We start from the raw sequence: 12,907 nt of genomic DNA, 5'->3' as shown, positions 1-12,907 counted from the left end.
AAAAAAAAAAAAAAAAAAAAAAAAAAAAAAAAAAAAAAAAAAAAAAAAAAAAGGTCATTTCTTAGATGAGAAAACTCAGGCTCAGAGATGTCAGGGCCGTTCTCAAGGTCTCACAGGTGTCCCTCACCCCTGTTCTGCTTGCAGTGACCCACTGTCGGGTATGCCCCTGCTCATTGCCCTATGGCTGGCCTTACAGATTCGATTCACTTACTAAATTATGTTGGTTTTTCCCGGAAAACTCAGACGTTATCATTTTCCCGGGCTCTATGTGCCTTGGTTATGGACGAGTAGCCTAGAACAGAGGCCCTACCGTAATCAACAGCCTTTCCAACCCCAGTGACTCCTCCCCGACTGCCCCCGGCCCCTTCCACGCAGAGTGAAATTCGTAGCCTGGGAAACACACTGTGATATAAATAGCCGGCTCACCACTAAGGCGCTCTCCTCTGGCTAGCTTTGTCTTAAGAGGGTGAGAGGAGCCTTAATCTGTGGTTGGAATGAGGGCAAGCACTGAGTAAACAAGATGATGTTTGGAGTGGGGGAGGGATAGTTCCAGAAGTGAAGACCCCAAGGGTTCCCAGGCTGGTGACCCCGGCAAGTCCCAAGTTCACCAAGGTTGGCCTTTCCCCATCCGGGCTGACCTGGATGCTCCCCTGGGAAAGTTCCCAGTCTGAGGGGAGATGCAGCCCCGTCCTTGGAGCCCCAGTCTGGGGGAGACACAGCCCCATTCTCAGGGAGTCCCAGTCTGAGGGAGACACAGCCTGGTGGAGCCCAGTAGGGTGACTTGTCTGGGGGATTAGGCAGGCGAGGTGGGGACATAGGGACTGTCCACAGGGCCAGCCTGCAGACTGAGGGCAGCTCAGAGCCTCTGCTGGCCTCAGCCCGCACAGCTTTGGGCCTGACCATCACATCAGAGACACCTTAGTGTGCATGAGGCAGGTGTGCAGGGTGTGCCCCACCTTAGGGCCACCTGGTAGGTACGTGAGGGGAGGTGGTGGCGGCGAGGGAAGGACTCCTGGGGCAGGGGGAGGAACTCCCAGTTTTCCAGGGAGTTTAACTTCCAGGCCTTCTGGAAACAGCTGTCTGGAGGGGGCCTTGGCCACCAGTGACCTGCAAGGGGGAGATGAGGTTGGTGAGGGAGCCGAGGTGGGGGTGGGGTCACCCACGGCAGCCAGATGCTGGTCCATCAACACTGCCTAACTGCTGCTCCTCCTGCCCGCCTGGCATGGCCTCAAGAAAGACCCTGGCAGCACCCTGGTGGGGTGAACTTCTATATTCCCTGTTGACTTGGGTCTTGGATTACCATCTGCCTCAACCCTCTAGATCATAAGGTTGAGGAAGGCAGGGGCATTTATTCAGTCCTCTGTCTTCAGCACCTAGAACAGTGGCTAGCACATGGCAGGCACACAGCAAATGTTTATTGAGTGTGTGAGTGAACTAAAGGTCAAGTCAGGAGGGACGAGGGAGGTGGGGAACTCCAATGGAACCAGTGGGCAGCTGCCGCGGGCCAGACCCTGACATCTTGTGAGGCTTTGGGCGAGGCCTTGCCCTCCTCTGGGCCCCATTTGCTCCTCTGTAGGACAGTCTGATGGTTTTCAAGGTCCTGTCCAGTGGCTGTAAAGGGGAGGTGAGGCAACATTTTCTGAGGGTCTACAGCATGCCCAGCCTGCGTCAAATGTATGACTTGAATCGTCTCATTTACATCCCCCAGGGTTCCTGAGAGGCAGCTGAGATCACTCCCAGCTCACACAGATTCGCAGAATTTAAGCTCCGGGACTCCCAAACACATACATAGGACCCAGTGGTGTGCTCTCAACCACCCCACCCTGTCCACAGGAGACTGGAAATGGCTCAGCGGGGCCACTGTGCGGAGGGGAAGGCTCAGGGACAGCCTGCAGGTCAGGAAGAGGGACAGAGAACGTTTGGGTTGGAAGACACCCAGCCTTGAGGACGGCACTTTGGGGAAGGTCTTGGGAGCCAGAGGGAGGGAGCGCTGCAGAGATGCCATCTGCTCAGTTGTGTCCGGGGCTACTGGCCCCTCCAGAGGGGAGCAGGAGGCCCAAGCTGAAGGCCCCTCCAATACCTCTCCATCTTGCCTTCCCACCCCTCCCCCGCCTCTGTCACCCACAGCCTCGTGCACAGCCAGAGGTTGCAGAGGGACAGCTGAGCAAGATGGTTTCTGTCTTCCCCATGCACGTGGCTGGAGCGGGGCCTTGAGTGGGGGATAGGCAGTGCCAGCTGGCAGGCGCTCCATGTGGGGCCCACCACGGAGGATGCCCCGCACGATCCTGACCTCAAGGAGCTGACAGCTTCTTCCCCACAGCTGGTAGAACCTGTGCCGCTAACTCCCCAGTGAGGGCTCTCCCGTGGGATGATATTGCCTGGCGGGCTCTGTCCTCACAACCTGTCAGCTCTCACCTGCTCAGAGCGCCGCCCCTGAGGTCTCTTGCTCGGCCACCTACCTGGTGAGGTAGCTTTTGCCCACAGCACACGGCTACTATGTATTAATACCAGCACTCTTCAAGCCACACTTATGCAATCCTGTGTCAATTTCATTTTAAATATAAGGAAGCAGAGGCAGGGAGAGGTTAAGGAACTTGTGCAGAGGAATGGAGCTGGCATGCGGGCGAGCCAAGAGTAAGCCCAGGCTGTTCTGCTCTTATCACCAGCCTGTGCTGTCCATGCCACCCAGGGTCAGCTGGTTGCCCACGAAGTAGAGGGCAGGGATTTCAGGGCATGTGGAGACACGGTTGCCATGACTCAGGCCACCTCTTGCTGCCCTCCTAGAAAGTCTTAATTATAATAGAAGGAAATCAACACAGTTCATAGAAATGGAACCACAAATGGCCCATGAGCACATCCAAAGATGCTCAACTTTTCTCATGATGAGAAAAATGGAAATGAAAACAACCCCGAGATACCATTTTTCAAAGATCAGGTTGGCAAAGATCAAAAGTCTGACCTGTGTGGATGTAGCTGTGGAGGACGGGTTCTCCTGAACATGGCTGGTTGGGGTGTGATTGTGAACCCCCAACCCCCGTAGGAGAGAGCAGAGGAGAAATATAGCAGGTATCTGGCAAGATCACCCTCTGATGCAAGGATCTCTCTTCAAGGAATTTACCTGCTCCATATAGTCACAATATGCAAAATGATTGATTTCCGTGTTTGTATTAACAAGAGACTGGGAAACACCCAAACTTCCATCAGTATGGAACTGGCTAGGATCCAGGGGCCATCCACACAATGGGAATATCATGCAGTTCATTAAAAAAAAAAAAATCCAGGACACTCTCCACTGACAGATATGAAAAGATCTCAGCTGGTGTGGTGGCTCACACCTGTAATCCTAGCACTTTGGGAGGCTGAGGCAGGCGGATCACTTGAGGTCAGGAGTTCGAGACCAGCCTGGCCAACATGGCAAAACCTTGTCTCTACTAAAAATACAAAAATTAGCTTGGCGTGGTGGTGCACCACTGCCCACCTGCCTGGGTGACACAGCAAGACTCCGTCCCCTGCCCCTGCCAAAAAGAGATCTCCAAGATATTGCTAAGGGAAAAAAGAAAGGTTCAAGACAGTATGTATATGGTGTTCTCATTTGCAGTTAAAAAAAACCAGGAAAAATGAAAACATGTTTGTTTGTCCATGCGTGAAGCCTCTCTGGTAGAGCTGGCCACAGCTGTGAGGACCTGGAGGCCGAGAGGTGAGGAGTGGGAGGCATTTTGCATTAAAGAGATTTTATTTAGAAATGAAACTTGGACATCTTTTAAGAGATTCATTACCATTTCAATGAACATTGTTTAAAATAATCTCTATTGGAAACAATTATGCTTTCTATGCTTCTGTTCTAAAAGTCAATTATGTAATGCATTGTTCACATGCAACTTTTTTTTTTTTTTTGAGACAGAGTCACTCTAACCCAGGCTGGAGTTACAGTGGAGCAGAGGCTCAATCTTGGCTCACTGCAACCTCTGCCTCTTGGGTTCAAGTGATCTTGTGTCTCAGCCTCCCAAGTAGCTGGGACTACAGGTGTGCATCACAACGCCCGGCTAATTTTTTGTATTTTATTAATTGTAGAGATGAGATTTCACCATATTGCCCAGACTGGCTTCAAACTCCTGACCTCAGGTCATCTGCCCACCTGGGCCTCTGAAAGTACTGGGATTACAGGTGTGAGCCACCACGACTGGCCTACATGCAACTTTTTATTTAGATGACAAGCACACAGTCAAATGCACAAATCTTTTTTTAATTTTTAATTTTTTTTTGAGACAGAGTCTTGTTCTGTTGAGTGCAGTGGTGTGATCACAGCTCACTGCTGCCTCGAACTCCTGGGCTCAAGTGATCCTTTTACTTCGGCCTCCCAAAGTGCTGGGATTACAGACATGAGCCGCCATGCCTAGCCCAATGCATAAATCTTAAGTGTGCAGCTCAGTGAGTTTTGACATATAAAACACCTGGGTAATCACATCTAGGTCAGGTAGAACATACCCAGCCTGCCTGGGGGAAGGGGAGACTTTTCACCGTAAAGATCCCTTTGGAATTCTAAACCCATGTGAATGTATGGTAAGCTCTAAACACATATACACAAAAATATAGCAGTGCAGAAGATATGCCGGGGCCCTGCCCGTCAGCCTGGGGAACATGCTGGCAGCTGTGTCCCTCAGGTGAGTCGAGTGCTCCCACCTGGCTGCGTGTGGAGTCCTCCAGGGCAAGGATTGTTCTTGCCTTGGGTCTCCAACCCCTGCCTCTGCACAGGCCCTGGGCCGGAGCAGGCCTTCTGAAACAGCTGGCTGGAGGGGGCCTTGGCTGCCAGTGACCTGTAAGGGGGAGATGAGGTTGGTGAGGGAGTCGTGGGCATCCAGATGCTCTTGGCAGCCAGATGCTCAACCATCAATACCACCCGAACTGCTGCTCCTTCTACCCACCTGGCATGACCCCAAGAAAGGAACTGGCAGCACAGAGTGGTGGGTGAATTTCTATATTCCCTGTTGACTTGGGTCTTGGATTACCATCTGCCTCAACCCTCTAGACCATAAGGTTGAGGAAGGCAGGGACATTTATTCACTGCTCTGTCACAGTGCCCAGAACAGCAGCTGGCACATAGCAGGAACACAGCAGATATATAGCAAGTGTGCAAGTGAATGAGTGAATGACTATCTTAGGATTCCAGAGGTAGGGGATGCGAGGAAGGGGCCCTGGTGAGAAGCCCAGGAAGCCCATCTCCAGCTGCCTGTTTCCCTTCCAGTCGAATCAAGAGCAACGTGGACGGGCGGTACCTGGTGGACGGTGTCCCCTTCAGCTGCTGCAATCCCAGCTCACCGCGGCCCTGCATCCAGTATCAGATCACCAACAACTCGGCGCACTACAGTTACGACCACCAGACGGAGGAGCTCAACCTGTGGGTGCGCGGCTGCAGGGCTGCCCTGCTGAGCTACTACAGCAACCTCATGAACTCCATGGGTATCGTCACGCTCCTCATTTGGCTCTTTGAGGTAAGCCCTGGGCCCGCTGGGGGTGGTGGGAGAGGGAGCCATTGGGGTCTAATGGGGGCCAGGCCTGGAGCACTTGCCAAGGAGAGAGGGCTTGAACCCCACCCAGTGCCTCCACCTTATTTATTTATTTATTTATTTATTTATTTATTCATGTATTTATTTATTTTTTGGTTTCTTTCCCACCACTTACAAAATTTTTTAAAATTGAGGTGAGCTTTATAAAAGGTAAACAATTTGGTGTCATCTAGTTGATTCACAATGTTGTGCAACCGTCTCTACCTACTTCCAAAAGATTTCATCAGTCCCCAAGAAAATCTCACATCCGTGAAGTAGTTACTACCTCCCAAACTGCTCCCCAGTCCCTGGCAACCATTCTCTGGATTTGTGTATTTTGGACATTTCATATAAATGAATTCATACAACAGGTAACCATTTACGTTTTGCTGCTGCTGCTGCTTCTTTTTTTTTTTGAGACGGAGCCTTGCTCTGTTGTCCAGGCTGGAATGTAATGGTGCCATCTCGGCTCACTGCAACCTCCACTTTCTGGGTTTAAGCGATTCTCCTGCCTCACCCTCCCAAATAGCTGGGATTACAGGTGCATGCTACCATTTTTTGTATTTTTAGTAGAGACAGGATTTCGCCGTATTAGCTAGGATGGTCTCGATCTTCTGACCTCGTGATCCGCCCTTCTCGGCCTCCCAAAGTGCTGGGATTACAGGTGTAAGCCACCGCGCCCGGCCTGTTTGGCTTCTTTTAGTTAGCATGTTTTGGAGGTTCATCTGTGTCCCTGCTTTTTGGTTCTGAGGTTGTAGAAACTTTTAACCTCTCTGTTATAAGAGGTGACAGCACATAGCTTTGGGGACTATTGGGAGGCAATGTGTCCAGCATGTGCGGGTGTTCAGGAAATAGGAACTGTGGATTTGTGCTTTTTGAGATGCCAGTCACCATTTACCTGTTAGTCTAATTATGTGCGGGTTCATCTTCTCTGCAGTGCTAATTCCTCTGTGTCTATAGGGCTTGCAATGTAAGCGAGTCCTCGGTGAGTATGCTGAATTCACTCCTCCATTAAAGAGATATTTATTTTTTATTGTTATGATTTAAAATTGTTATTTTATCTTTAGAGACAAGGAGAAAAACTCACTCTGTGGCCCAGGCTGGAGTGCAGTGGTGTGATCGTAGCTCACTAGAGCTTTGAACTCCTGGGCTCAAGGGCTCTTCCCACCTCGGCCTTCTGAGTAGCTAGGACTATAGGCACATGCAGAATAGCTAAAAAAAAAAAAAAAAAAAGCAGTGAGCCGAGATCACGCCATTGCACTCCAGCCTGGGTAACAAGAGAAAAAAAAAAAAAAAAAAACAGCACACCCTGAGTCATACTCTGTAGAGTCTTTTGTAGAAATGGGGTCTTGCTATGTTGCCTAGGCTGCTAACTCCTGGCTTCAAGCAATCCTCCCACCTCGGTCCCCTAAAGTGCTGGGATTACAGGTGTGCACCACTGCACCTGGCCCAGACATAATTCTTTTTTCTTCTTTTTTTTTGAGATGAAATCTTGCTCTGCCACCCCATCTGGAGTGCAATGGCAGAATCTCAGCCTGCAACCTCTGCTTGCAAGGTTCAAGCAATTCTCCTGTCTCAGCCTCCTGAGTAGTTGGGATTATAGGCGCGCGCCACCACGCCCAGCTAATTTTTGTATTTGTAGTAGACATGGGTTTTCACCATGTTGGCCAGGTTGGTCTTGAACTCTTGACCTCCAGTGATCTGCCTGCCTTGGCCTCCCAAAGTGCTGGGATTAGAGGCATGAAGACCACACTGGCCGGAGATGTTTCTTAAACACGTACCTGTATACCAGGCACTACTCTAGGTGTTGAATGAGAGCCTGTTTCTTAGTAAATGAAGTGGCACGGTGACTCAGGGCACCTGCTTTGAGCTACTGTGACAGCAGAAAATCGAAACTCCAAAATCCCAGTGTGCAGAGGTCCATTGAGGAGATTCCCAAAGATTCCTTTAAATGAGCCGTCATCCTAATGCTATCAGCCAGTGTATCCTGCCTGTGGCTGATAAACACCTCCTCTAACTCACCACATTAAACTAAAGGGTGACTGTATGTCCAGGAAGGCTTCTTTTTTTTGAGATGAAGTTTTGCTCTTGTTGCCCAGGCTGGAGTGCAATGACATGATCCCAGTTCACAACGACCTCCATCTCCCGGGTTCAATCGATTCTCCTGCCTCAGTCTCCCGAGTAGCTGGGATTATAGGCGCCTGACACCACGCCAGGCTGATTTTTGTATTTTTAGTAGAGATGGGGTTTTACCAGGTTGGCCAGGCTGGTCTTGAACTCCTGACCTCAGGTGATCTGCCTGCCTTGGCTTCCCAAAGTGCTGGGATTACAGGCATGAGCCACCACACCCGGCCAAAGCTTCCTTTTAGTGTTCAGGCAAACACAGCATATTCATAACCACTTATTGGTCTCTGACTCCCTGACACAGAGCCTTGAGTGGGTAGAATGAGGAGAGGAATATACTGCTGGAAGTTTAGATGTCCACATTCCCTGAAAACGCACGAAAAGAAGACCGAAAGCATAAAAGAAGTTAGCAGGGCCAGGAGCGGTGGCTCACATCTTTAGCCACTTGTTTCTAAACATCCGTGCCCTCCCCCTACCTGGTACTGTTCTAGGTGCTGGGATTCTGGATGAGCTAGGTGAGTAAGGGCCATCCGTGCCCTCAGGGAGCAGCTTCCTCCTCCTGTAGAGTTTGCTATGCCGTACAGAGAAGTGGAGGACAGCAAACCAGGAATTTGTGTAGAAACAAGTGGCTAACAGAATATATTACAGAAAAGTGAAAACAGGCCAGATGCAGTGGCTCACGCCTATAATCCCAGCACTTTGAGAGGCCGAGGCGGGCGGATCACCTGAGGTTGGGAGTTCGGGACCAGCCTGGTCTACATGGTGAAACCCCGTCTCTACTAAAAATACAACAATTAACCAGGTGTGGTGGCAGGCACCTGCAATTTCAGCTACTCGGGAGGCTGAGGCAGGAGAATTGCTTGAACCCGGGAGGCAGAGGTTGTAGTGAGCTAAGATTGCACCATTGCACTCCAACGTGGGGTACAAGAGCAAGACTTTGCCTCAAAAAAGAAAAAAAAAAGAAAAAAGAAAAGTGAAAACAATAAGCTGATTAATCATCAACTCAGCTACAGCTAACTCTTCTGTTGGTCCTTACTGTGCATCAGGCACTGTGGTGGTGTTTGCTGGAGTGCAATGGTGTAATCATGGCTCACTGCAGCCTCCATCTCCAGGGCTCATGAGATCATCCCATCTTGGCCACCCGAATACCTGAGTAGCTGGGACTACAGGCATGGGCTGCCATGCCCAGCAATTTATTTTATGTTATTTATTTTTAGTAGAGATGAGGTCTTGCTATGTTGCCCAGGCTGGTCTCGAACTCCTGAGCTCAAGCAATCCTCCCCCTGCCTTGGCCTCCCAAAGTGCTGGGATTACAGGCATGCACCTTTGCACCTGGCTTGTGTGTTTTACACATTTTTTTTTTTTTTTGAGATGGAGTCTCGCTCTGTCGCCCAGGCTGGAGTGCAGTGGCGCTATCTTGGCTCACTGCAACCTCCGCCTCCTGGGTTTAAGTGATTCTCTTGCCTCAGCCTCCCGAGTAGCTGGGACTACAGGCGCCTGCCACAACGCCTGGCTAACTTTTTGGTTTTGTTTTGTTTTCCTCCTTACCACCTCCCCCTTTTTTTTGGTATTTTAGTAGAGACGGGGTTTCACCGTGATGCCCAGGATAGTCAAACCCCTGAGCTCAGGCAATCTGCCCGCCTCGGCCTCCCAAAGTGCTAGGATTACAGGCGTGAGCCACTGCACTCGGCCAGTGTTTTACACATATTAGTGTCACAGCATCCACACAAGGCAGGGGCCATTTCATCTGAAAATCTGTAAACCAGATGAATAAAGTGAGGTTTCTGGTCACACGGCTGGCTAAGTGCCAGGGCTGGGTTTAAACCCAGGCATTTTGGCACCAAGTCTGCACACCGTGAATGCTAGTGAACAAATTCAAATTATTGTGCCAGCGTCCAATTGTCTCGGTGCTCATTAAAATAATGGAAGGGGCGGGCACATAGGGAGGCTGAGGCGGGTGGATCTCTTGAGGCCAGCAGTTCGAGACCAGCCTGGCCAACATGGGGAAACCACATACCTACAACAACAACAAAATACAAAATTAGCCAGGCGTGGTGGTGAGTGCCTGTAATCCCAGTTATTCGAGAGGCTGAGGCACGAGAATTCCTTGAACACAGGAGACAGAGTTTGCAGTGAGCCAAGACCATGACACTGCACTGCAGCCTGGGTGACAGAGCGAGACTTGTTTAAAAAAAAAAAAAAAAGGAGATACCACATATCAGATGCAGAAAAGGAGGTCACCTCTTAATTCCACCCCAAAGAAGTTACTGAACCACCTAATATGCGCTAAGCAATGGGGTGTGGAGGGGACCGAGGTGAAGGAGCCCAGGAATAATACACCTGGGATGGGGCGACCTGAGGGGGTGGGGAGGGAGAATGAGCCGCAGGGGAGCTCACCATGGGCTGAAGATGAATCAACAGATGAACATGGAGAGGAACAAGGTTCTAGGCAGAGAGCATAGCAGATGCTAAAGACCTGGAGGGGAGAAAGTACTGGGAATGGGCAAATCCAAAGCAGCCCAGGGTGGCTGGAAAGGGAGGAGGAGAGGGGTCTGCGATGAGGCTGGAGAAGAGTCAGGCGTGTTGGGCACTGAGGGCAGGGTGGCGTGGAGCAGGCTGTCGCCAACCCACATTCCACAGTGCTCAGGTGGAGTCCTCTCTGGGACCCTCATTTTGAGGCGCCTGTGGTTTCCTGATAGTCCAGCTCCCAGGAATTCAACCAGATTGCCTCTAAACCTCCTCTCCTGCCACAGGTCACCATTACAATTGGGCTGCGCTACCTGCAGACGTCGCTGGACGGTGTGTCCAATCCCGAGGAACCCGAGAGCGAGAGCGAGGGCTGGCTGCTGGAGAAGAGCGTGCCCGAGACCTGGAAGGCCTTTCTGGAGAGTGTGAAGAAGCTGGGCAAGGGCAACCAGGTGGAAGCTGAGGGCGCAGATGCAGGCCAGGCCCCAGAGGCTAGCTGAGGGCCCTGGGGCCCCTCCCCACCTGAACACTGAAAAATAGTGGACTCCAAGAAACACGGATCTCCCCCTCATCCAACTCTGAAAGTCTGAATCTCCCAAGGAGGGCACCATCTTACAGGGCATCATGTTACCACCTCTCCTTGATGGTGGAATTTAAGTTTAGGGTCCCTCAAAGCATTTGACAAACAGTTGTTGAATGACTGACCCAAAATGTGAATGAATGAGCTCCCCTCAGGCCCGCTGCCCTAGGATATGCCCCCGTGGTGACTCAGGGGCGTCTCTCAGATTTAGTCCCCACTATGGGTCACTGGCCGTATCTGAGGGCTGCTCTCCTTTAGAGTTTGCCTCTTATGAGCTCCATGTTGCTTCAGTCTGCATCCAAAGTGTCACTTGGTGCATAAGCGCAGAAATCTGAAAAATAAATGGCCATGCTGTCTTTTTTTTTTTTTTTTTTATGCCAAGATTGACAGGTTGGCCATTTTGTTTGCTTCATGCCATAAGTTGGGGGAAAGTTACACTTTTCTAAGAGTAACGGGTTCTGAAAGCACTGAGGGCTCTAAACAGGAATTCTTAAATCATGGAGCAAGAGAATTTTAAGGCAGGAGATTATTTCCCCCACCAAAAACAGAGTGAAAGGCCTGCTTTTGTGTCCCATTCACATGCCCTCAGTCCCTGAGTCTGGAGTGAACCATGGGTTGAGGAAGTCAGGCTGTTGGTGTGTCCCAGCCCCGGACCACCCCAACGTGCCAGGTGATCTCCTGTGGCTCACCTGTGGAAGCACTGGGGTAGGCTGCTGCCCTGCTGTGGAAGAGGAGCAAAAATCAGACATGAGTCCACCCTTTGGAGACCAGGCCTCAGCTCTTGGTGGACCCAGGAACACCCACACAGGTGGCCATGACAGCCCCATGGACACACTAATTGTCCACAGCAAAGGGCAAGGAATCCTCTGGGAGCTTCTTCTCTTTCTTCCCCCCAGATACTCATCTTGAAAAACACTATTTTTGGAATGCTTCTGCATCAAAGGAAATTCTTTGAGTTAGAATCTGTTGGACTGATTCTTCAGCCCATCTTCCTGAGCTAGCAAATACAGGCGTTTTTCACTTTCTTTAGGAAAGAGAAGCTTTCAGGGGAAGGAGAGAATGACTTCCCAGGCCCTGGTGACCAGACCAAGGCAGGGCCCACCATAATTCCGCCAGTTGGATGAACATTCAAGAGAGCTCATTCCTACCTGGCTGGAGACTGAAGCCAGAAGGCAAAAACTGGAAAGGGAACAGCCCATAATTTACCTCTGCTTCTGACTGATGGTGTTTGGGCATAGGTTACTTTGGACTGCGTTTGGGTTCTTTGCTGTCCTAACAACTTTAGTGTAGAGAAAATAAGACTTCTGGTGTTGCCTGGGGTATGTTCTGGGCTTAATTCTCCCAAGCAGAAGACCAGATCCAAGATGTCTGGAAACCCTGTCAGACGTTGGTCCCAAGTTTAATTAGATTTCTGAATCTTGTTGAGGCCAAGGAATGATCCACACTGAAAAATCCTGAGCTGGCTATCTTTTGGCAAAGGTCCCTGAGCTCTCCCCGCCTCTCAAGAGTGCTGAGAACCTTGGTGAAAGTGCTGCTCTAGGCCCACACGTGTAATTATGCTGTGAATAGCTGTCAATAGATATTAAAAATCATACTGTATGAAAACCACTTCTGTTAAATGACTGTTTAAGCCCATTCAACAACGTATATCGCAGAATCCCCTACTAGAGCTAGTATTTGCCAAAAAAAGAAAAGAAACCCACCCTAAAGGGAAGCATTGGTAATGATCATTGTTTTAAACATGGCTTGGGTATCACATCTCTCCAACTTGCCATCTCTTATCTGTAAGAACAGTGACTACCATAGCAGTGACTATTGTAATATCCAAATAATCTCAGCATTTGCTAGAGTTTGAACCAGAGCTGAATACATGAAATTTTAATATAGTAATTTAGGCAAAACTGCAAACCATTTTCTCTTCTGCTCTGCCCAAAATGTATTTCCTCAAACAAGGAAATATGAGTCTCCTTTTACTTTTACTTTTTTTTGTTTTTAAGAGATGGGGTTTCACTATGTTGGCCAGACTGGTCTCAAACTCCTGACCTCATGATCCACCCGCCTTGGCCTCCCAAAGTGCTAGGACTACAGGCGTGAGCCACTGCACCTGGCTGGAAATATGAGTCTCTATGGGGCCGGGTTATAGGGGGCAAGTGTAAACAACCTGAGAATCTGAAGGTTGTTGAGAAAACCAAGA

General features: G+C 49.9%; 1 protein-coding gene across 1 annotated transcript in view; it reads left to right on the top strand.

The window, feature by feature from the left end:
- Nucleotides 1–12,318, top strand: part of PRPH2 (peripherin 2) — a 22,020-nt gene extending 9,702 nt beyond the window's left edge. The window contains exons 2-3 of the mRNA XM_017547296.2: nucleotides 5,243–5,489; nucleotides 10,421–12,318. Coding sequence (XP_017402785.1) covers nucleotides 5,243–5,489; nucleotides 10,421–10,633 — 460 coding nt within the window. The 3' untranslated portion in view covers nucleotides 10,634–12,318. The remainder of the gene's footprint in view (nucleotides 1–5,242; nucleotides 5,490–10,420) is intronic.
- The last annotated feature ends 589 nt before the right edge of the window (nucleotides 12,319–12,907 follow it).

Source organism: Cebus imitator, unplaced genomic scaffold (assembly GCF_001604975.1).
Source record: "Cebus imitator isolate Cc_AM_T3 unplaced genomic scaffold, Cebus_imitator-1.0 Scaffold197, whole genome shotgun sequence".
In the NCBI taxonomy this organism is placed as follows: domain Eukaryota; kingdom Metazoa; phylum Chordata; class Mammalia; order Primates; family Cebidae; genus Cebus; species Cebus imitator.
The sequence above is the reverse complement of the archived record's forward strand: the minus strand, read 5'-3'. Positions and strand labels throughout refer to the sequence as shown.